The sequence below is a fragment of the Diabrotica virgifera genome, chromosome 1 (genome assembly GCF_917563875.1).
Source record: "Diabrotica virgifera virgifera chromosome 1, PGI_DIABVI_V3a".
NCBI classification, from domain to species: domain Eukaryota; kingdom Metazoa; phylum Arthropoda; class Insecta; order Coleoptera; family Chrysomelidae; genus Diabrotica; species Diabrotica virgifera.
This window is the reverse complement of record NC_065443.1, coordinates 234,052,392-234,077,937: the sequence shown is the minus strand read 5'-3', so window position 1 is coordinate 234,077,937 and position 25,546 is coordinate 234,052,392. Positions and strand designations below refer to the sequence as shown.

The 25,546-nt window shown below is 31.8% G+C and overlaps 1 protein-coding gene across 3 annotated transcripts in view; it reads right to left on the bottom strand.

Moving 5' to 3' along the window:
- Nucleotides 1–20,134, bottom strand: part of LOC114333205 (potassium voltage-gated channel protein Shaker) — a 935,813-nt gene extending 915,679 nt beyond the window's left edge. The window contains exon 1 of one of the 3 annotated variants that reach the window (XR_007697398.1): nt 19,941–20,134. Coding sequence is in view for 2 of the 3 variants with exons in the window: in XM_028283068.2 (XP_028138869.1) it covers nt 19,941–19,972 (32 nt within the window). In the remaining variant the exon portion in view is untranslated. The remainder of the gene's footprint in view (nt 1–19,940) is intronic. The other 2 variants (XM_028283068.2, XM_028283062.2) reach the window with 2 other exon arrangements.
- Between the last annotated feature and the right edge of the window lie 5,412 nt (nt 20,135–25,546).

Sequence of the window (25,546 nt, the reverse complement as noted above, 5' to 3'; positions counted from 1 at the left end):
AATTTTTTGTAAAAGTTACAGGAAGGGCTACGTTCCGCAAAAACCACAAATTACCCCCTTTAAAGGGGTGAAAAGGGAGGTTCCGGGGCGAAATTTTTTCAGAAAAAGTTAGTCTTATAATAAGCACCCCTTGATATACCAGAAAAAAAATAAAACCGGACTTGTGTCCATTTTGCAAGGTTCAACCTTTGTTTCCTACACTAAATGGACTTTAGACTGTGTGATCTCATAATATGAGAAATCATATTATGATTTCACTTATACAGTGCGCTGGAATAAGTGTTACACCCCCCCCCCTATTAACTTATTTATTTTTAGCACATAAGAAAACGCTCGGACAGGTCGACGTTTAAAATAACCATAGTATATTATAGCATCAATATTTCGAACTTTACGCGATCGCTCTTCAGGTGACAGGCATAACTTTGATTTTTTTAAATGGGAAAGTACATCATGTGACAGCTCCATTTAAAAGAGTTTGAAATAGTGATTCCAAAAATGTATAACACTTTAATCCTGTTTGACAGCGCAGGTGCAAAATTTCGATCGAATTCTTTTTAAACGCATTCATTTTTTTTATCCTGAGAAAACTAATAAGTATTTTTGAAAAATTTAGACGCAGAATAAAAGATTACATTATTACCGAGGGCTGAAAGTCCCTTGGAATAAACAAAAAGTGTCTTTTGAATGGTATATTTGAAATTCAATATCATACTAAATTTTCTCTTTTTCACCCCTGTGACTTATTAAAATAATCATCATAGAAGTTATCAGGGACTTCAGACCCTCGATAATACTGTAATATTTTATTCTGCGTTTAAATTTTCAAAAATACTAATTAGTTTTCTCAGGATTCGAAAAAAATTAAAAAGAATTCGACCGAAATTTCACGATAATAGACACACGAAAACTTTCTTCTACTACGAACTACACTTAAGAACGAAATGAAATTATTATTCGGCACTTCGGCAGAGGTAACAGCATTGTTTAACAAAGAATTATTTTTTAAACAATAGTAACAGAGAGAAGCTAGGGGTATCACGATAAGGAAAAGCCGTTACATTTCAAATGGTCAAGCAAAACATTTATTGTCTCAACAACTACGTTTATTGTCACCATGTACGCATTGATTGTGGTTATTAAAGGCAGTAGTAGATTGATTAATGCATTCTTTGTCACAACAATCAGTTTACATCTATACAATAATCATATATTACTCTATATTAACAACATTTGTATATTATTTTAATGAAATCTGTACGTTGTCACGATAAACCAAGGTAATTGCTTTTCATTTGCGAAATCAAGAAAGTGAGTTGCTGCCAGAATTAACATTATTTATTAAATATGTATACGAAACTAAGTTATTGGCTGACTAAATTGAGTGTTATTGATTAATGTACCTACTCTAGTTATTTTCACAATAATTATTCAATCATTGTGAGAATAACCAAATACATACAATACCAAATCAATGTCTAAAAGCTCGTTGAAACAAAAAATTAGATTGTTGTTACAACGAAATACAATTCAATAATCACTGTTAATCAATATTACGAACTAAATTTTTTGAGTGTAGATCCTTACGTATATGTTTCTGACAGTATTTTAAAAATGTTAATGAATATTAGTTTCAAGTACGGCTAATTTCTTGTTTATGGTTTTTCTGGTAAAATTTTTAAAATGGAAGTTGAATTTTTTATTTCTATAGTTAAGTTATGGAGGAAGTATATTATTAATTATTAAATTATTATCATATGGAATTAGCTTTTATTTTATGTTGACAAAACTCGCTATTCACATTTTCAGTAATCATTTTCTGAAAATTTATTTTTGAAGTGAAAACTTCTTTAGGGAGTTGTGCGATTTTTGGATAGGGGAAAAATCATTGAATTCGCGACCGTCATTGCGACCGTCATCGCGACCGTCATTGCGACCGTCATCGCTTATGCTATATATTATTTGTATGTATATATAAATTGTATAGGAGTATTTAAATTTAAAATAAATGTAAAACCTATTTTAGGATGGAGAAAAAAGATTTATTTCGCGACCGTCATAGCGACCGTCATCTCTTCGACGAAATAAATTTTGTACGTATCTATATTATGTGTATCTATACATAAATTGTGTAGAAGTATTTAAATTTAAAATAAATGTAAAACCTATTATTCGATAGGGAAGATGGATTTATTTCGCGACCGTCATCTCTTCGGCGAAATAAATTTTGTACGTATATTTATTAAAGTGAAAACTTCTTTAGGGACGTTGTGCACTTTTTAAATGGGAAAAAGTATTAAATTGGCGACCGTCATCGCTTCGAAGAAATAAATTTTTGAAGTGAAAATTTCTTTAGGGACGTTGTGCACTTTTTAGATAGGGAAAAAGTATTGAATTAGCGAACGTCATCGCGACCGTCATCGCTTCGGCAAAATAAATTTTTAAAGTGAAAACTCCTTTTGGGGACGTTGTGCACTTTTTAGATGGGGAAGAAGTATTGAATTAGCGACCGTCATCGCTTCGGCGAAATAAACATTTGAAGTAAAAACTTCTTTAGGGACGTTGTGGTCTTTTTGGATGGAAAAAAGTATTAAATTATCGACCGTCATCGCTTCGATGAAATAAATTCGTGAAGTGAAAACTTCTTGAGGGACGGTGTGCACTTTTTGGATGGGGGAAAATATTCAATTATGGACCGTCATCGCTTCGACGAAATAAATATTTGAAGTGAAACTTCTTTAGGGACGTTTGTGCACTTTTTCGATGGAAAAAGCATTAAATTAGCGACCGTCAGCGCTTCGATGAAATCAATTTTTGAAATGGAAACTTCTTGAGGGACGTTGTGCACTTTTTTGATGGAGAAAAATATAAATTAGCGACCTTTATCGCCTCGACGAAATAAATTTTTAAAGTGAAAAATTCTTTAGGGACTTTGTGCACTTTTTGGATGGGGAAAAATTATTAAATTAGCGACCGTCATCGCTTCGACGAAATACATTTTTAAAGTGAAAACTTCTTTAGGAACGTTGTGCACTTCTTGGATGGGGGAAAAGTATTGAACTTTTGCACTTTTCGATGTAAAAAAGTATTAAATTAGCGACCGTCATCGCTTCGATGAAATCAATTTTTGAAGTGGAAACTTCTTGAGGGACGTTGTGCACTTTTTGGATGGGGAAAATATTATATTAGCGAACCTTCATCGCTTCGACGAAATAAATTTTTTAGTGAAAACTTTTATAGGGACGTTGTGCACTTTTTGAGTAAGGAAAATTTATTAAATTAGCTACTGTCATCGCTTCGATGAAATAAATTTTTTAAGTGAAAACTTTTATAGGGACGTTGTGCACTTTTGTATGGAGGAAAAGTATTGAATTAGGGCCGTAATCGCCTCGACGAAATAAATATTTGAAGTGAAACTTATTTAGGGACGTTGTGCACTTTTTCGATGTAAAGAAGTATTAAATTAGCGACCATCATCGCTTCGACGAAATAAATATTTGAAGTGAAAACTTCTTGAGGGACGTTGTGCACTTTTTGGATGGGGAAAAAGTAGTAAATTAGCGACCGTTATCGCTTCGACGAAATAAATTTTTGAATTGAAAATTTTTTTAGGGACGCTGTGCACTTCTTGGATGGGGAAAAATTATTGAATTTGCGACCGTGATCACTTCGCTGAAATAAATTTTGAACATATATAAATTATGTGTATGTATACATAAATAGCATAGGGCATACGCATCGTGTATATCGTATTTGATATAGGTATAGCACTTCTTTTAGGATGGGGTAAAAGCATTGAGCTCGTAATAATTACTTATAAATGAAAACTTCTTATAGTATATAAATTATTTATATACTATAAGAAGTTTTCATTTCTGTCGGCACTCCCACGAATGCCTTTAATTTTTGGCATTTGTATACTTTTAAACGTGTAGTACGGAATTCGTCCTTCGTCTTCTTCCTCTTACGCTTTTGTGCCATGCCCTCTTATTTCATTATATTCCACAAAAGTGATGAGTTTTTGTCAACATCCAGCAAATTTCATATGGAAAATTATTGTTTTGCTGGCGTATATTCACCACATGTTATTACATTAACAGTAACATTGTGTAGTACAATTATTGTACTACGCAATTGACATTTAACTGATGATATTCTATTTGGGTTCATTTCAGGTCAACCTTTATTTTTTTAGATTTTTACTACCTTTTCACTATAACTGTTAAACCTATAAACGTTAACGAATCGTGATATTTGTTTTATCTTGTATATTTTTAAAGCAGGTAACGACTATAGAGCTACAACTCTATTTACTGGAAAGTCAACTTATTGGCCAACTGACGCCAATAGAGTTCCTGATTTTATTGACTTTTTACATGCTAAAAAATATATCTCCTAATTACCTCAACATCGATGAGTGTGATGATTTATTATCTGCTGACACAGTCATAACGCTGACACTTAGTGAAAATATTATTTAGGAAAATAACCCAGAATTAACTACTTAATAAATTCACTAAATAAGCTTCAAACTTATACTCGAGCAAACTAGTATATTATGCAACGAGCATTTAATGATGGTCAATATGAAGCGCGTATGAGGGTTACAAAACGAGCCGTATGCGGCGAGTTTCGTATAGGGTACGAGCTTCATAATGATAATTAAATGCAATTTGTATACACTATTTTTTCTATGATCATTGACAACAAAAAATATATTCAAATTTATTAATTTTGTAACAAAAATAAATTCAATAAGTATTTGACTCGCCATTGGTAACTGCGCGTGTACCACCTTTATCGCGAATGCTATAAATATCGCGATTTCATTGCTTAAAAATCTGTATCTTATTAAAAATCTGTATCATAATGAAGTTCATTATGATACAGGTAGTGACATCATAATTGATATGTTATAGTCAAAGCCCGAATTTCAGGCACTCCTAGGTTTGACTAGGCAATCCTCAGGTCTGACTGACGGTCTTAGTCAAAGCCCGAAATAAATTAAAGTTTCGGCCTTTGACTAGTCAAACCTAGGAGAGACTAAGTTGGTCAGGCAAAGGTCGAAATTTAATTTTATAAAATCGGGGTTTGACTAGTCAAACCCCGATCAGCTATTAAAATGTCGTAATTTGTTAGAATAAGTTTAAGAAAACATAATTTTTTAATTTTATCGTTTACTTATTATTTTTATATTGTATTACTAAAAAAATAGTGTTTATTCTCACATGTTGAGGCATTATGGCATTTAGAGTTGCACAATACGATAGACCTTCTACACTTACATAATTTTGAAGAGCATTTCTTATTGCAGTAGCATTTTATAAAGTCTTGTCCTCCAAATTTAGAATCTTTTGTACTAATTTCTCTTATGCCTCCACTACACATCGGCAGATGCGTCTGCGGATTTATGTATATCACGTCGGTAGACTCATCTGCAGCATATCCGATAGTTGTCGGTTTCTCCAGCACAGATCAAAGGATTTCAATGCCAAGACTGAACGACCCTTCAGATGTGTGGTCAGCGTGTTATGATACATCCGCGTACGCGTATGCCGATGTGTAGAGGAGGCATTAGAGACAGCTTAACGTCTGGAACATCTTCGAAATTAAGAAAATGTATTTGCATTCAAAATTGTGAGGTATTATAATACTAAAAAAAATCGATTTAAAAATTGTTCGTGTTTAAATTTGAAAAAAAAAATAAAAAAACAACTCTTTAGAAAAACGAAAACTGGTACCTACGTTTATTTATCTTCCAGAGAGTAACCGATTTTATCAATTGCGAAATTCTAGTACAGGTCGTATGCGCCTGTTTTGGGTAGGTCGACGGTTATTTTATCGCACAACTTTTTGTCTCTAATTTTTAATTATTTTTGATACTTGATGTATAACTTATGAGGTATTCTAGTACTAACAGTTACTTTTGCATTAAGTCGGTAAAATACACCGAGTGTTTTTGAAAATGTTTTTCAAATTCAAAAAACTAAATATTTTCAAATCGATTTTTCTAGAAAACGGTGCATTCTACCGACTTAAAGTAAGAGTATTTTTTAGTAACACAATGCCTCATAATTTAATAATCCAGTGTCAAAAATGCTTAGAAGTTAAGACAAAAAAGTTATGCGATAAAATAACCGTTGCCCTACCCAAAACGGACGCCTATGACCGGTAATAGAAATTCGGAATTGATAGAATCAATTTATCTCTGATAAATAAGCGTACCAGTTTTCGTTTTTCTAAATATAAGCGTTCTAGAGATATTTAAGAAAAATTAATTCCAAGGACGCCATCTTCAAAAAGCTCTAGCCCCCTTAGGAAGCATTTTTGGACTAGGTGAATTGGGTTAAATTGTTTTAAAATTATCTGAAGAATTTCCGGTCTTCGTTTGTTGGGAGAGTTTCTGGACATCCTTTATGCAACATTGACGCCAACTTTTATTGAAACGTGAAGATTCCATGTTAACCATTTTATATTACCCAATAATTAATTTAAAATATGTAAAAATAAATAATGAATATTACCTACGTATTTAAAATGCATGTGTGCTCAGTGTTTTATATTGAAAATACCCTCAAAGCTAGTTCAGCCTAATAGGCTATTGATTATATCCAAAATAAGATAGCTAAAAGGAACTACAACGTTAACGGGGTTTTATTATTTTATATGGTCAATGGACATCTATATATGAAAAAACCGCGGAGTGCTACCATTTAAAGGGGTGCGTTTTTGAGAAATGGGTGAATTAGTCCCTGGGCACAGGTTACATTAGGGTGAGTTCTATGCACTTTTGGTACAAACACGTTTACACAAAAATTGTTCCTGGTTAAATTTCCTATCTAAATATAACTTTTTAAACAAATGAAATAGAGAATGTGGAAAAATCCCCTTACGAATAACTCGCACATCCACTATTTCTGGCTGGGAAAAATTTTTCGAATATTGAAGAAAATTGAAGAGGGCGAAACACATTTCTAAGAACTGGTGTTTGGACCTTTGATTCTATTCGAAAAATTTTTCCCAGCCAGAAATAGTGGATGTGCGAGTTATTCGTAAGGGGATTTTTCCACATTCTCTATTTCATTTGTTTGATTTCGTACGAGTGGTCGTTAAACCAGTACCTGTGGATCTTTTGATCACTGAGTGTGTTTCAAAGATCTACATCTTTTGTTTTTTCATAACTTTTTAAAGTCAAAGATACTTTTTTTTACAAAAATATATTCAAAAGAAAAAGTACAAAGAAACCGAAAAGAAAGAAATTGTGTTTTTTGTCCCATAACTTTTGTCCACGAGGATATAGGTATAGATATTGCTTCACAGAAAAATAACTTACATATTTTCTCTTTAAAATTATGTTTAGTAGAGGTCATTAGGATTTACAGTTTTCGAAATATGATTTTTCGAAGTTCGCCACTCACAGCAATTTTGGGCAATTTTCCTTGTTATTTCGCAAATATTGTTCTGTAACTTTTTCCTACGTAACTTTAGGTATATGCAATGGTACACGTAATAGGAATAGAAATCAATTACCTTTAAAATGGTCTACTGTATAACATTGTACGACTTTTTTTAAGGAGATTATGGTTTTTCAACGTTTTATACTTTTAACGATTTTTTTATATTATAATATAAAAATAAAATAAAATTATTATATAATATGTTACATATTACACAATACCTAATATAAAAAAATATTATTTTTTACATTGTTTACGATTATTTTTGAAATTTCTCCTTATAACTTTTCTTTTCTTGTACATGAATATATACAATATACTATCTATATATTGCGCAACAAAGAGGGCTTACTTTCTGTTCTTTAAAATGGTATATAATCTCTATTTAAATACATAATGGAAACCGAGTGATTCTTTGATATTTTTTTACCTGTATTATTTAAAATTATTTCTTTTACAAAAGTTACATAAACATTAGTCTTAAAAAACATCACTTTAGTTAAAATTATTTAAACGTTGACATTTAAAATTTTTTAAAAATCAAAGTCCATCTCTTCGTTAGCATTAGCTTCAGTATCTTCTTCTGACACCTCAGTTATCTTAGAGTTCCCACAATTAGTACCAATTCACATGCACCCTTTGCAGAATATTAAACAACTAATTCCTATCTTCTTAAAACCGCAGTTTTTTGTGCATCCTTTGGTACATTTACATGCTATTTTTTCAAGCAAAGCTTGTGGTGCAGGAGCTTTGAAGTAAATGTTGGAATTAATCCATATTTTGCCCGGCCGAGTCAAGTGGATCCAAAGTATTACCTATAAAAAATAATATTCAATCATAACACACAATCACATAAAAAAGTTATAATGAGGAATTTAAAGAATAATCCTAAAATCAAAAATCGTTGCAAGTACTTATTACAATTTGAAACAGCATACGTTATTCAAAAATAACCCTAGAATTTTTTATAATACACCATTTTAAAGTAAACAGAATAAGCTTTCTTTTTTATTATATAATATATTCCATATAGAAAAAAAAGTTATAATGGGAAATTTTAAAAATAATCTTAAAAAATATATAAACTCGTTAAAAGTATATAGTGTTGAAAAAGATAACCTCTTTAAAAGAAGTCGTACAACATTATACAGTACTTTAAAGGTAATTGATTTCTATTCCTCTTACATGTACCATTAAGTTACGTAGAAAAAAGTTACAGAACAATATTTGCGAAATAACAAGGAACATTGCCCAAAATTGCTGTGAGTGGCCAACTTTGAAAAATCATATTTCGAAAACTGTAAATCCTAATGACCTCTTCCGAACATTATTTTAAAGAGAAAATATGTAAGTTATTTTTCTGTAAAGCAATGTCTATACCTATATCCTCGTGGACAAAAGTTATGGGACAAAGAACAAAATTTGAATATTGGCACAAAGAACTTGATGTGCCAAGGAAATACATTACGACGATAACCAGAATGAAATTTGGTCATGCATGTTATCCTTCACATTTATATAAGTTAAAAGTAATTGAATCCGAAAATTGTGAACATTGTGGCATGAAAGGTGACCTAGACCATTTATTTTTTGGATGCAGTAAAAACATACAAGAATCAAAGAAATTATATAATAGTTTTTTAACGTTGGGATTGCAATCTCCTCTTAATATACAGTATTTGATAACTTTGGGATTGGAAGAAATATTTAGGTTACTTATTGACTTTCTCACAAATTGTAAAATTGTATTATAATAGTAACTTAGGGTTTAGTTAGTGTTTGAAACCTATGTCTAACCTTTTGTAAATTTACCTTACTTATCCGTGGCCTAGTCTTGTGTTGTTGTATGAAAATGTCCTGATGGGTCCCTGGACGAGAAGTGTGTGTCCCAGTTAATGTTCCTTTTGACATAATTATTGATTTTTATTTCGAATATTCGCTTAGGGTAGTTAGGATTATTTAGGTTAGTTAGGGTTATAATATGTATGTTGTGACTGGCTGAATCACTAATGTGTATGCCAATAAAAAAAAAAAAAAAAAAAAAAAAAAAAAAAAAAAAAAAAAGAACAAAATTTCTTTCTTTTGGGTTTCTTTGTGCTTTTTCTTTTGAATATATTTTTGTAAAAAGAAGTATCCTTGACTTTAAAAAGTTATATTTAGATAGTAAATTTAATCAGGGATAATTTTTATGTAGATGTGTTTGTACCAAAAGTGCATAGAACTCACCCTAGTATAACCTGTGCCCAGGGACTAATTCACCCATTTCTCAAAAACGCACCCCTTTAAATGGTATCACTCCGCGGTTTTTTCATATATAGAGATTCATTGACCATATGAAATAATAAAACCCCGTTAACGTTGTAGTTCCTTTCTATAGTACATAATCAATAGCCTATAAATCCACGATAATAAATATGTCGTCATTGTGGACTTAAAATCGCCAATATAGTCGGTTCGCTAAACTCAGACACAACTGGCTAGTGATTTTAGTAATTATTTTTTTGTCAATTTAGTTACATTTTTACAGACCAGACGTGGCTGGAAATTACTACAAAACTAATTTCACGTGCCCAACATTAAAAGTAAACAAACATAAATTTTAAGCCAATAAATAATAATGTATTTACACCAGCGGTTCTCAAACTTTTTTAGTCGCGGCACCCTTGTAGGCGTAAAAATATTTCGAGGCACACCAACCCTTGAAGCGATTTGGGAAACGACAAAAAATGAAAAAAAATGCAATTCTGAGGCTCATTTGATTTCAATATAAATTTTATTTCAGATCAATAAAAATATATTTTTTATTTGAAATTCAAATATCCTTACTCAATGTGATGAATGAACTAAAAATTAAAAGAAGCAGTAACAATCCTGGCAAAACAAGCACGGAAAAGAGGTCTAGAAATTAATGAAGGAAAAACAAAATATCTACTCTGCTCTAGAAGAGAAGATAACAGGACGAGAGAAATCAAAATGGAAAACTACACTTTTGAAAGAGTCAAACAATTTAAATATTTGGGAGTAATAGTGAATGGCCAAAACAAGAGAAGTGAAGAAGTAACGGAACGAATACTATACTGGAGATATCATAGGCTTATGAAGGACAAGAACTTATCCAGAAATACAAAACTGAAAGTATACAGAGTTGCAATCAGACCAGTAGTTACGTACGCAGATGTGACAATGTGCCTCACGGAAAAAGATGAAGAAAAATTGAGAATATTCGAAAGAAAAATCCTCAAACGGATTATGGGCCCGATAAAAATGGACAAAGGAGAAATGAGAAGAAGAATGAACCATGAACTAAGAGACGCTATGAAGGAAGAAGATACAGTTAGATTTATTAAAGCACATGGGCTGAGATGGCTGGGACCCATAGAGAGAAGGAAAAACGACCGACTGATTAAGAAGATCACCAGATGGAAACCAGAAACTGAAAGACCAAGGGGAAAACCCAGAGAGAGATGGGAGGATAAGGTCACGAGAGATATCAAAATTCTAGTAGTGAGAAATTGGAGGGAACTATGCACATATCGAAATGAGTGAAAGAAAATTGTATCGAAAGCCAAGTCATACAACAAACTTTGACCACATACAAGTGGAATGCGGAGTGATTCACCGCAATAAGCGAATCAGAAAGCTCTAAGTAAGAGTGGCAAACATTCCACCCGGAATGAAAAGCCCTGATGATGATGAATATGATGAATGAAACTGTTTCGATGATGTTTTCATTATATCCTTTATAATTATGGGAATCGTTGTAAGTTTGACCCTCAAATCCCTTGATGCTTGAAGTTTACTTCTGTATTTTTTGTTTTTAATGTAAGCATATGCGGAGAAAAAAGACTCACAGAAATAAGTCGATGTGAAACACACAAGTTTTTCACTGCAACCTAGCCAACAAAGTTATTTTCTGAATATACCTGCATCCAGAACTCATCTTGGCTTCCTTCAAGGTATTTGAGTTTTAAACTGCTATCTTCGCTGATCTAAATTAGTTTTTGAAAAACTTCATTTGTCATTCCGACAGGTTTATTTTTTGGATCACACGAAAACGGGTCCATCATCCAGCTATATAAGTCATCTGAGTCAATGTTAGGAAAATATTTTAAAATACTGTCTTCCAAATCTTGCAAATGAGCAATAACAATTTCAAGGAAGTTCGTTTAAGGATTGATTTCATTTGTTATAAAAAATTCCTGTAATCGAGAGAAGGTACAAAGAGTCAACATGTTTCGATTGGACAGTGGCGCAGCGGCCAGTTGTTCGACTTTTCTTAAATGTTCCATGTCACCTTTGGCAAATGCTTGAGGCACCCCAGGGTGCCGCGTCACCCACTTTGAGAACCTGTGATTTACACCATAATATAATGGTATTGATAACAAATGAGAAAATTATTTATTGTACGAAATAAAAACATTTTGTGAAAAGAAATTCCACAAAACGTCACATTCCATTAACATCACGAAACGTCACATAAAAACATTTTGAGAATCGAAATTCCACAAAACGTCACATGTCACAAAAATTATTTAAAAATTATTTAAGTGTAAAAGGTCTAAAGTATTGGGCAACTCTAAATGCCATAATGCCTCAACATGTAAGAATAAACATTTTTTTTTATTTTAATTACGACAATAAAAAAAATAAACATTAAAATTAAAGAATGCCGTTTTATTAAAACTAATCTAACAAATTACGACATTTTAATAGTAGCCCAATAAATGACCGTTTTGGAGTGTAATTTTCAGGGGCAACTCCGAATTGCATGAAAATTTGGATTTATGTTCTACTTACCCTCAACTTCAAAGTTGAATTTGTCCCATTGGTTGCTTTTACTTGGGGGATGTCAGTCACCCGTTCTTAGGGGGTGAAAACCGCGTGTTTAAAATAAGCCTGGAAATGGATAAATTGACCGATTATAAGCAACTTTAGTTCTATAAAATTTTTTACCTAAGTCAATACTTTTCGCGTTATTCGCAATTGAAAATGTTGATTTTTCGACAAAAAAACTACGTTTTCAGACCGTTTTTGGCAAATAACTCAAAAAGTAAATATTTTATGGAAAAAAATATTCTTAGCAAAAGTGTAGCTTATAAAAAAGCAAAAAATGGTGTATCAGTAAAGTATATAAATTGAGAGAAAGCAAAGTTGTAGCTCATCAAAAATACGTTCTTATTCGTCTAATTCCAAATCGAATAAGTCAACGCGAAATCACCGAAAAATTAAACACTTTTCAGGAAAAGCTTAGGTATTAACATTTTTAAAGTACCTAAAAAAAGATTTATATTTGTTTTTTACAAAAGTTTTTAGCACCTAAAATAAACGAGTTACACTGAAAAAAACTTGGCCCTTTTTTTGGTAAAAAAATTGTGAAAGCCTCTCTCTATTTAACACCCTAAATAAAATTAATCGTTACCGCTTTACCATTTATTTTAACTGTATGTATATTGTTTATATGATTTGTAAGTTTGATTGGCCTAAAGTGCTTATTTTTGAAAAAATTTGGTTTTATAGTAAATAAAATTTTTCTAAAAATTTTTTAAATATATCCTTTTTACAAAATAACTTAAAAAGTATTAGTGATAAGAAAAATCTTAAAGAATAAAAAAATATAGGTTTCCTTATTATAAATATGCTAGTTTTATTTTGTTTTTCCGCAAGACAAAAATTGGTTAAGATATGACTGTTCAAAATTTGCATACACTCGTGATTAGTGACCCGTTCAAGCTTTTTTAACTATAACCCTTTCAAAAATAAGCACTTTAAACCGGTGAGACTGACAGATCATATAAAAAATAGATAAGTAAGTAAATTGTTTGTAAAGCGGTTGCGATTAATTTTATTTGAGGAGCTAAACACGGGGAGACTTGCATGATTTTTTACAAACAAAAAGAGGGCCAACTTTATTTTGAGCATAACTCACTTATTTTTAATGCTAGAAACTTTTATGAACAATTAAAATAAAGCTTTTTATAAACGCTTTAAAAAAGTTTAAAGAGGTTTTTCCCGAAAAGTGCTTAATTTTTCGGTGATTTCACCTTGAAATATTCGATTTGGAATTAGACGCACAAGAACGTATTTTCCATGAGCTACAACTTTGCTTTTACTCGATTGATAGACTTTACTGATACACATTTTTTTTTCAGTTTAGAAGCTACACTTTTGCTAAGGATATTTTTTTCGATCAAGTATTTACTTTTTGAGTTATTTGCGAAAAACCGTCCGAAAACGTAGTTTTTTTGTCCAAAAATAAACATTTTCAATCGAAAATAACTCGAAAAGTATTGACTTACATAAAAAAATCTATAGAGCAAAAGTTGCTTAAAATCAGTCAATTTATCCATTTCCGGTCTTATCTTGAATATATGATTTTTCACCCCCGAGAAGGGGTGACTGTCACCCCCCAAGTAAAAGCAACCAACGGCACAATTTCAACTTGGAAGTGGAGGGTAAGTAGAACCTATATCCAAATTTTCATGCAATTCGGAGTTGCCCCTGAAAATTACACGGTATCGCCGAATTTCCCGTTCATTTACTGGGCTATAGCTGATCGGGGTTTGACGAGTCAAACCCCGATTTCAAAGAATTAAATTTCGACCTCTGCCTGACCAACTTAGTCTCTCCTAGATTTGACTAGTCAAAGGCCGAAACTGTAATTTATTTCGGGCTTTGACTAAGACCGTCAGTCAGACCTGAGGATTGCCTAGTCAAACCTAGGAGTGCCTGAAATTCGGGCTGTGACTATAACAGATATATTATAGTATGAGAATAGAAAAATGCATTTAAAAGTACCACTCGTAAATAAGGAGGATCTGGAAACAGAGGTAGATAAATTCAATAAAAATAAGCAATTGGACTTCGTAGGTCCTAGATTTTCACCCAGCATTTCCACATTTACAAACAATTAAATTAGAGAAGTCAAAACTTTGAAACATTAAATTTTACATAAACAACAATGACTAAAACATTCTAAATATTAGATAGTAAAAGTCCTAAAAATAGGGTCTGTATTTTCAATGAAAAAATAGAGACTAAGATCACTGAGATGTTAAGGTGATACAGTAGCGATAAACAGGTAGCCAAAACGCGTTCCAAGATTGCGGCTGTAATTTTGAATATTTTTTCGAGATATTTGGCAAACGTATTCGTAATATAATAAAGAATGGCGGTACAGAGCCCAATTTAAAAAATATATTAATATGTTGAAATTACTCTGTAATTAAATACAATATTAAAAAAACGAGCCTGTACCGCCATTAAGAAGAACAAAAAAATACACTTTCTTCAAATAAACTTTTTATCCGATGCCTAGATTTTGTGTCATTTTGGAACTACTAATGAAATAAAAAATTTTAGTTTCCAAATCCAGTAAAATCCAAAAAACCATGTAAACGTAATGTGTAATGGGTGGAATGTGTTAAGAACTCAATTTAATGAGAATAAAAAAATTGACAAAAATCAAAAAATTTTAAAAAAAGATAGGTGAGAAAACAAGGTCTGGGGTGCACCTGCACCCCGCAGTGCACCCCGCACCGCCTTACGTGGGTTAATAAGTTACAGGGGTGAAAAACTAAGAGAAAATTTAGTGTGATTTTTAATTTCAAATATCTCATTCAAAATAAACTTTTTATTTATTCTAAAGGACTTTCTACCCTCGGTAATGATTTAGTCTTTCATTCTGCGTTCAAATTTTCCAAAAATATTTATTGGTTTTTTCAGGATTCTAAAAAAAGTACACAATGTCCGTGGTAATATTTTCCAAATCTATCTTTGTCTTACAACGCACTCAGTCGAATAGAATATTGTCAGCATATTGTCAGTCAGACAGTGACAATTTTCAATATTTGACATGACATCGGGAATATTTTGAGTTGTTGATTAAATAATATTGATATACATATCACTGTTACTAATAAAACACTCGTATTCTAAGGTTATTCCGTATTTATATCTAGAATAGTAATCCTAAGTATAAGGTAGATATAATACGAAAATATTTCGTTACTAATAAGCTCGGTATAAGTTAGTTATAAGTATTCCCACTTTATTCCGAAATAATAGTTTGGCAATGTTACATTTTTCTGCACAAATACATAGAACAACGATATATTGTGTCAAATATGTCAATTTTGATTTTTCTCTGTAACTGACAAACCAAATTAACCTAGGCGAAAAGCTTTCGGAATGATAAAAATGAGTTTCCCTTGATGTTATTAAATACGTTTAAAATACCAGTATTCCCCTTTCATATGGTTTTCACAGAATGCCTGTATCATTATTATTTTCTGAACAACAACATTGCAAAAGAAAAGTTCCTAGGGGTAAACAAATTGAATAAATTAATTGACGAATCATCTTGAAATTTTTTGTGCATTATATGGACTGTTTGACTCAACTTTTCATGCAATATCAAATTAAAATAAGTGAATCACCTATTAAGTTTTCTAAAAACCTTACACCATCTTTAGAAAACCGATACTTAATTCTGAATTCCTTATCGGTGTATTGTGAAAAGGGAATTATTCTATCTTTGAGAAAAGTCTCCATTTTCGGGTATCTTCTATCATGTTAATTGAATTATCAACTTCTTCGACAGCCGCAACACACCTTAAACACATTTTTTTATTATATAATTACTCACAAAACAAATCAAAAGATAATATATTTTTGCCTCTGATGACATTGACAATCATAAAATAGGTTATACCAGACTTAAACAAGGGTGTGGGTCGGTATAAACTTGGAATAAATTCTTATAACACGTATACGCTGTGAGCTCGTAGGTAGAAGGGATAATGAAAAATTCGCGAGCGCCAGTAGTGACAAGTTTGTAAACCTTTACTGGAAATTTGCTTTTTGACGTTCTGCATTAAGAGTTGCATATTATAGCTTTTAAATGTCTCACAAAGTTGTTGTATTAAAGAATGTCGAAATACTGGTTACAATAGTAACTGTGTATTCTACAACTTTCCTGTCGCTAAGCATAAGGTGATTTAACGACAAAAATGGATTGATGCAATTAGAAAAAAGTAAGTAAACACAATTTTAATTTTAAAGCGGTAGAAAAGGAGCTAAAGGATCAGTTAGCACACTCTCGAATTTTGACGGTTTTAATTTTACAATCCAATCCTGAAACAAAATTTGAATGCGTGAAGATGACGACCAATCACAGCAAACGTAGGATGCCGTTAACTGTCATTCATAAGTTAATATTTAAGAAGTATTATACTATAATTATATTAAATTATTATACTTTTTTGTAGAATAAATTTTTTCTAATATTAGTTGTCAACATAAACGTCAAAACGATAAGCAAAATCTATGAATAATAAATTCTGTACATACTGCTATTAATTATCGATTACAATCCAATTACTTCTTTACGTTGTAAATATTAAACGATAAGAATTAAATAATAAGTTTGAAACAACTATTACTTGCTTTTCTACTGTCCTCTTTAAAATTCCGGCCGAAATAGGAACACTAGTCAACCGTTAGATGGCGATAGCAGCCATACCAGCGAAACTCACAGAGTATAGGCAACACTTTTTTCTTTCCAGAAAATTTCCGGTAAAAGTTATACTAGTAATCCGCTAGGTTGGTGGCGAGACCAGCGAAGCTCGGAGCGGATAACCTATATCTAAGTTATTCCATGTTTATTGGTAGTGATTTTGCCTATACCGGATTTATTCTCATGAATAATGCGATTTCTTCATGATTAAAATTCGATTCGAAATGCGATTCATGATGAATGGATATTGCGATTATTTCATGAATAAAACTGTTCAAAATAAAAATTTTATTGTAATTTAATTATGTTTGTACAAATTAGTACAATTAAGCACACAGTTGTTATAAATATTTGACGGTTGGAAGTAATCACTTGTATAATTTTTAAAACATTAATTGTCACTAATGTCACCGAATGTATTTTTTCGTAGCAACGAAGGGCATCTGACCTAATATACTTGACGACGGGATATTATCAAAAATTATCAGTTCAATTTTTATTTCTGTAGATTTCTATTGGTCAGAATCTCCTATGAATGGAATAATCACATTTAATAACTGAATTAATAATTGGCAATAATACAAATAACAGTTATCCAAGAACATTCAAAAGCCATCTCTTTAAAGTTAATCATGACATTGTCAAGTATCCATACATATTTGTCAAGTATCCAGTGTTTACATATCCATACCAGTGTGAATTTTACTACGCGTATTTTGCCGTGTAAAGACAGAAAAAGTAGGGATAGCCGTAAAATATTTGCGACTTGTGTGCCGATGGCCTTAAAGGGCTCTTAATAAAAGTTCTTATATTTTTACAAAGGATTTTTTCAATAAAATTTTTGTGATTGATGGTAGACAGCCAGCTACGGGAAAATCGTTTTTTTCCTTTTGGATTCTATTTGTATATCTTTGTCTTATTTATTCTTCTAATTGAAAATATTTACGTGGTGCAAAATAGATTATGAACACAACAAAGGGCCATCGAACGGGCTCTGTTAGGAGTTTCTCTGATAAAATATAAATAAGACATGCGTAGGTAAATACGTGCGAAGCAGGAAGAATGTGTTTGTAATTGGAAGAATTGCGCAGATGAAATGGAACCGTGGCAGGACAAAACAACAAAAGGTTGATGAGAAACATTATATATTGGAGACCACGTGAGCACAGCTGTAGTAGATAAAGATAGATCACAAAAACGATATCGAGATGACAATAAAGCAAATGTGGGAAGAAACTTGCACCAAATAGCACAAAACAGAGAAGAGTGAAGAACTCATTTAGACGTCCTTGTTAAGGAGTGGATGCAAACAGGATGAAGAAAGATAAGATATATGTTAAAGATAATATATTCGTTACACAAATATAGTTTTTAGCATCAGATATCATAGAGATTTGTTTAGAACTCAACTTAAATAACAAAAAATATGTTTCTTTAGATTTATGTAACAATGGGTCTATTGAATAAAAAGAAGTATTTGCTTTTACTTACAAATATTTAAGGATTTACTTAATAGTAATTGAACAACGTCATTTATTTAATGCTTTATTTAATTATTATTAAGTAAATACTTAAATACGAGGAAGTATAAGCAAATAAAATGACCCATTGGGTCTATTGAATAAAAAGAAGTATTTGCTTTTACTTCCTCGTATTTAAGTATTTTCTTAATAGTAATTGAATAAAGCAGAAATTACTTTATTCAATTAGTATTAAGTAAACACTTAAATACTTGTAAGTAAAAGCCAATACTTCTTTTTATTCAATAGACCCATTGGTACAATGTGTACCTAGTAAGAAAAAAGCTCAACATTCCCGGACAATGGGTCTATTGAATAAAAAGAAGTATTTGCTTTTACTTCCTCGTATATAAGTATTTACTTAATAGTAGTTAAATAAAGCATTAAAGAAATGACTTTATTCAATTACTATTAAGTAAATACTTGTGTAAAAGCAAATACTTCTTTTTATTCAATAGACCCGATGTAAAGATTGCCGTCGAGGCGCAAGCCGAGACAATGCAATACAGAGTCCGGGAATATGGCTTTTCCTACAAGGTATACATACTATTTTTTGGAAAATCAAACATTTTAATTATATTAAAGTAATCATGTTAAAATTTTTAAATAGACAATATTATTTTGACTCAAATATTCGTGATACCACCAAATACAGGTTTTGTAAATATAGAAACAAAAATATTGAATTGTCAAATTTGACGCATTTGCTTATTTTTGGCAGTATTTTTGGTGTTTTCTCGTGTTTTTTGTAATTTCAATCATTTTAAAAAGCAAAATTAACCTAATTTAACCATGAGTGATGATGAGTGTTCGATTCCTGGTACCCCTCCAGAACTGACGGAAGTAGTGAATAATGCTTCCCTAGATTTATTGCCAATAAAATCCAGGGGCAAATATAACTATTCATACAACCGTTTCATGGAATATCATAAGAATAAGCATACAAGTTCTTTGACAGAAAATGTTGTAATGGCATACTTCTTGGAGCTTGGTTCCAAGATGAAATCTATTTTATAATGTATTGAAATTATTAAAAATAAAATTGTTCTTTAATAAATTTGTTCTGAATATGCTGCAAGGAAAAAATATTTCCTCACAGTAAGGAAATAACATTACAGCTATTTTTCGTTCCCAGGCAACCGCTAAGTATAAGGAAATATCGAACGTTTCTTTCAAAAATGTTGTTAAAAATGTCTAAATTCCTAATCTATTTTCGGAAAAGATTTTTTCTTATCTTGAAATACAACAAACTATTATATTCTAAATTCTAGTACAAATATAAAATATAACTTTTATAATATTTCCTGTTGTAAGAAATAAAAGAGATTATTTTTATAAGCAAACTTTAATCAGGAATTAGTTGTGAAAACATAAATGTATATAGTCCACTATACCCGGTTTTTTATACGGTTTGCCACACTCAAGCACAAAAATAAACAGCTCTCTCACCTCCCAGGTTTACTTTTATTCAAGAAAATCATATACTATCCTCTGCACCATTCTCTCTAGAGTCCTTTAGTTTTCAACACCACAACTTTTGCGAAAAAAAAAAACAACCGAAAAGACGTCGGCGTGTCTTCCTCGTCGCTTTCCATTTTTAACTGGATATCTCACAAATACCTCGTCTGACACTCAAAAATAGATAATTCGATTGTGCAATTGGAATACTTGGCAAATGATATCGTCTAAGTGACCACTGAGCGGTTGTAATAGTGCGAGAGATTTTTAAATTTACAAAAAAAAAAACTAAGTTTAATGTATGGCATGCACCTTTAGCCATCATGTTATATTGTACTCTCTACAACCAGACTAATTTTTAAAAGTAAAAACTTTAGATAAGTTGCCAATGTTTTAAATGTAAATATTTCCAAAACAGGCGTTTAAATTTTTTGGATGGAGACTTTGAATCAATTAATCAATTAATTAAGTAAATTAAATGTACCTGGGATCTGTGTAATTTTTCCGATTCTAAAACTAATAAAAGTAAAAATAAATAAAAGAAAGTAAATTTTTTTTATTTTAAAAAACGTAGTCGCATCAAACTCTGATGTTATTAGCGACCATAATAAAAATAGAAACCGATATTTCGGAGAATATCGGGTAAGAAGAGGAGAGAAATGAGGGAGAGGGGGCAAAAATATTTAAAAAGAATAAAACATAGAGTCCTGAACGGCAACAAAAGAAAGTAAGAACAAAAATGAGAATAAAGTATGTCATTGATACAAAAATAAATGACAAAATAAATAATATTTAATCGGAAACAACTCAAATAAAACAAGAACAACGAGAATTCATAAAAAATTAAATAAATTAGGGAAGAAAATAAAAAAAAGTAAACCAAACTAAACAACATCCAATAAAAGAAAAACCGAAGGTTAGCTTTACTCGTATGTTGTAAAAAGCAGGTAGGTTTACCGGTAAGTTGTGGGAGAGTGACGTAACAATACGTAACGGTGTACGTAACGGTACCGTACAGTCACCGGAACAAAATTCCGCCACCCAAAATTTTTGATTAAATTTGACAATCTATAACTTTTTTATTTGTATTCCGATTTTCAAGATTCTTGCATCGGTTTGTAAGTACATGTATTGATGTCGAAGGTATCACTAAGGTTCTATTTTTTTAATTATCCGAATATCTCTTTTCTTGTAAGGGCTGTAAATAAAAACACTGCTTTGAAGGTTTTTTAATTAAAAATATCAAACGCACTAAAACTAACAAAACAAAACAAAATGAACAACAAAACAAAACAATTCAATAGCGGGTATGTCCACCTCTTGCAGCAACGACTGCTCGCAATCTGTTTGGCATCAAATTAAGATGTGTTATCTTTGCCGGGGGAATAGCCCGATATTCCTCTACCAGGGCAATAACTGTACCAAATTTTCTGAAGGCCTAGGATGACGGCAAATAGCTTTTTTTAATTCATACCATAAATTCTCAATAGGAAGGAGATCGGGGCTGCATGCAGGCCATTCTAATCTTATCAATCCAACCTTTATTTTATGAGTCCATCAGTATTTTTATTTACAAAAAACGGTACAGCTCTTACAAGAAAAGAGATATTCAGATAATTGAAAGAGGAAAATTTTAGTAATGCCTCTGGGATAATATGACACGACTATGAACCAAAATCAGCTCTTCCATTTTTCCACAGAATTTTTTAAATTTAAGAGAAAATACAACGCTTTCATTCACCCCTCTATAAAGACATGCAAACAAATTTTTTTTATTACTGGAATAATATCAAACGATATCAATACATGTACCTACAACCTGGTGCAATATGCTGTCAGAAAACATAAAAAATTGTTTATTTGACAAATAAACGTTGCTTTTCAATTAAGTTAAATGTTAAAGCAGCCACCCACCTGTCTCTTGGCAGTTTAAACGTTGAATTTAAGCGAAAAGCAATTAGACCTGGATCCCGCGTACCAAAAAAAAAGTTGATTAAGAGCAAGCTGAAAATTTGTTAATAGCTTAACGGTGTCTAGTCGGACAAACTTTGGTGTACGAGAACACTGGAACAGGAGAAGTTTTAATTGAGTTTAAAAATTTGGAACGTCAGATTAGGAAAACGTCTTATGTACTTTATCGGACAGAACATCCAATTGATTTGTTACCCTTTACCCTTACTAAACAACACCATTCCTGTCATTTGACATGTTCTTCGTGTTCCACTCATTAAAATGCCCATTTGGTGATAAACGCCAGTCTGATTTTTGCATGAGAGTTTAATGAAATGGTAACAAATCAATTGGAAGTTCTGTCCTATTCCACAATTTCTATTCCACCTATTCCACAATTAAAACTTCTCCTGTTCCAGAGTTCCCATACATTAAAGTTTGTCCGACTAGACACAGTTATTAACAAATTTTCAGCTGGCTATAAATCAACATTTTTTGGTATGCGGGATCCAGGTCTAAATGTTTATTTTGTGAAATAAGCATGTTTGTATGTTTTATGACAGTAGAAAAATATATTTTGAATTAAATTAATTACATAAATTCTTCTTTTTTTTTGTCAATTAATTTAAATAATTTTATTGAACACCCCTTTTAAATAATTGTGTTAATGTTTATATGTATTATTAAATAGAGAATTTAATAAACTTGGCAAAGAGGGCACTGAACCCCTATTCTTATTTAAAAAATCATAAAATCATTATTTACGTCATCATGACAAGCAACGAATTTATTCCTTTCATTTGCAAAATATTGTATAATTACATGAATTATATTGAATTATATAGAACACAGAATATAAATTTTGCCCAAGTGGAGCAAACTGAAAATGTAAGCAAGTGGTAGAATTTTATGAAGCATTACAATTTGCTTTAACTAGAAGAAAGTATTAGGAATAGAGAATAAGATTTATGCAAGCAGCATAATATGCATATTTTGATTATTTTATGAATATTTTATCTTTATATTTTGTACCTTTTATTCTTGCATATTTTCGGAAAACTGCCTATTGTGCATATTTTACACATAAATACATAGCAGGATGAAGATTTTAATTAAAAGTACTAACCAGTATTTTCCACAATTTAGAAGAACTTTATTTTTATTTTATTACATGAAAATTTCCAGCTGATTGGCCGGCACGCGGCATCTGGTAAATCTTTAGTTTGTTATTTTTACCTAATAGTGAAAGTGAACAGTGTTTCTGTTTGGATTAAGCCTTACAAATAATTATATTTGGACAGTGTTTACTAGCGTTTAGAGTTTTAAAATCTTTTGCGTTTTGTTAAGAATTAGTTTAATTATTGCAACAAATTAAGATAAATTTAAAATCGAATTTTCAAATCTATTCTTAATTGAGTGTTCCGTAGTCAGTAGTCTATAAACACTGTTGGGTCAATGTGAAGAGATGTCACCTTCTAAAATTTGGTCCGAATAGAATATAAAAAATATAAAAATATGTAAAAAGTTTACCTCATTTTAAAGGTCGTTCAAAATACAACATAAATTATATTTCTCTTCAGTACTTTTGAAAAAATTTTGGACTTAATACTCGAAAAAATTTTAGAGTTCTGAACTCGATACCTAATATATTTATGGTTTCACTTGATTTTTCTAAATATATACCAAGACATAATACTCAAAGTACTCCAATTCTCCAAAAATATTTTATTTGGAGTTCAATAGGTATCCACTCAAAAAAATTTTGGAGTGCTGAACTCGATACGGTGTCACGTGATTTTTCCAAAAATACTAAAAAGAAATATAACTTATGTGATATTGTTAACAAGGAGATGTAATTTAAAATTAGGTATCAATCAACCGCCCATTCCATTAAAGATTTTGGGGGTTGATGTAGTTTAGTTCAAAAGTAATCTACAAAATATCCTACTCACAGATAAAGTACCCCGCACAAACCTTACGGAAATTAGGTCCCAGTGGATTTCGTTCATATTTTGAGAAAATACTCCTTGAAGCATCCTGATAAATAGTTCTCATGGGCAGAACTCAATCGTATGAAAGATTTTCAAGATATAGAGACACAAAAACGGAAAATTATAAGATTTACTGGGTATTCCAATTCCCTAGGTTAATAGTTATCTGGCAACATGTAGAATGTAGAAGTTTGGATCAAGGAAAAGTACTAGTAGTCTGGATTTTTTGCTGGCTAGCCAATGGCGACCTGTACTTTGACTTTGACCTTGAACGGACGTCATCTTCTAGAGTTTCGAGGGTTTTCGGCATTAAATTGATATTAACTGATTACTCATTTTGGGATCGCTAAACCCGAATATGCCATCAGAATTGACCTTCGGAGAACGTGGTGGTTAGGGCCACTGCAATAGATGTCATCTTCTAGAGTTTAGATGGATTTCGGCAATTAATTGATGCAAATGAATTAATGGAGGGTCTTTTGAGGTCGCTAAACACGAATATGCCACCAGAACCGACACCCGGAGTACCTGCTATCCAAGGTCAATAAAAGGGCTCCTGGAGTTTCGAGGGTCTTTGGTACTGCATTAATGCAAAACAGATTAGTTATAGGTTTTTGGGGTTGCTGACACGAATACGTGATCAGCACAGACACAAGAGCACCTGGTGCCTAAGACAGGTTATCTTCTGGAGTTAAAAACCTAAGAGTAATCCATTTAATTCCTCCATTTGATTCCTCCGAAACTTTAGAAGATAACCTGTCTTAGGCAGCAGGTGCTCCTGTGTCTGTGTTGATTACGTATTCGAGTTCAGCAACCCCAAGAACCTATAACTAATCCCTTTGGATTAATGCAGTACTAAAGACCTTCTAAACTCCAGGAGCTCCTTTCATTGACCTTGGAAACCAGGTGCTCTGGGAGTCAGTTTTGCTGGCATATTCGTGTTTAGTGACCTCAAAAAACCCTCCAGTAATTCATTTGCATCAATTAAATGCCGAAAACCATCAAAATTCTTAAAGATAACGTCCCTTTCAGTGGCCCTGGCCACCACGTCCTCCGAAGGTCAATTTTGATGGCATATTCGTGTTTAGCGATCTCAAAAATAAGTGAGTAATCTGTTTATATCAATTTAATGCCGAAAACCCTCGAAACACTAGAAGATGGCGTCCGTTGAAAGTCAAGGTCAAGGTAAAGGTCGCCATTGGCTAGCCAGGAAAAAATCCTAGACTACTAGTACTTTTATTTAATCCAAACTTCTACATGTTGCCAGATCACCATTAACTTAGGGAATTGGAATACCCAGTAAATCTTATAATTTTCCGAGTTTGTGCCTCTATATCTTGAAAATCCTTCATACGATTTAGTTGTGCCCTTGAGAACTTTTTATCAGGATGCTTCAAAGAGCGTTTTCCCAAAGTATGAACGAAATCCACTGGGACCTTGATACACTGTATTTTGGTAACACCTCGAACTCGTCTCAGATATTTCATATTTTCTCCATGTATTTTACCCTTTTGGTCGTTCTATTAGTACCCACCACTCGCACCCAAAGGTTAATACAGGCCTATATTATATTGACTTGAACACATTAATTTTTGGATTTCTTCTTTTTTCATTTTTATTTGTGAATTTATTGTTAATTACACAGTAGAGGATTAT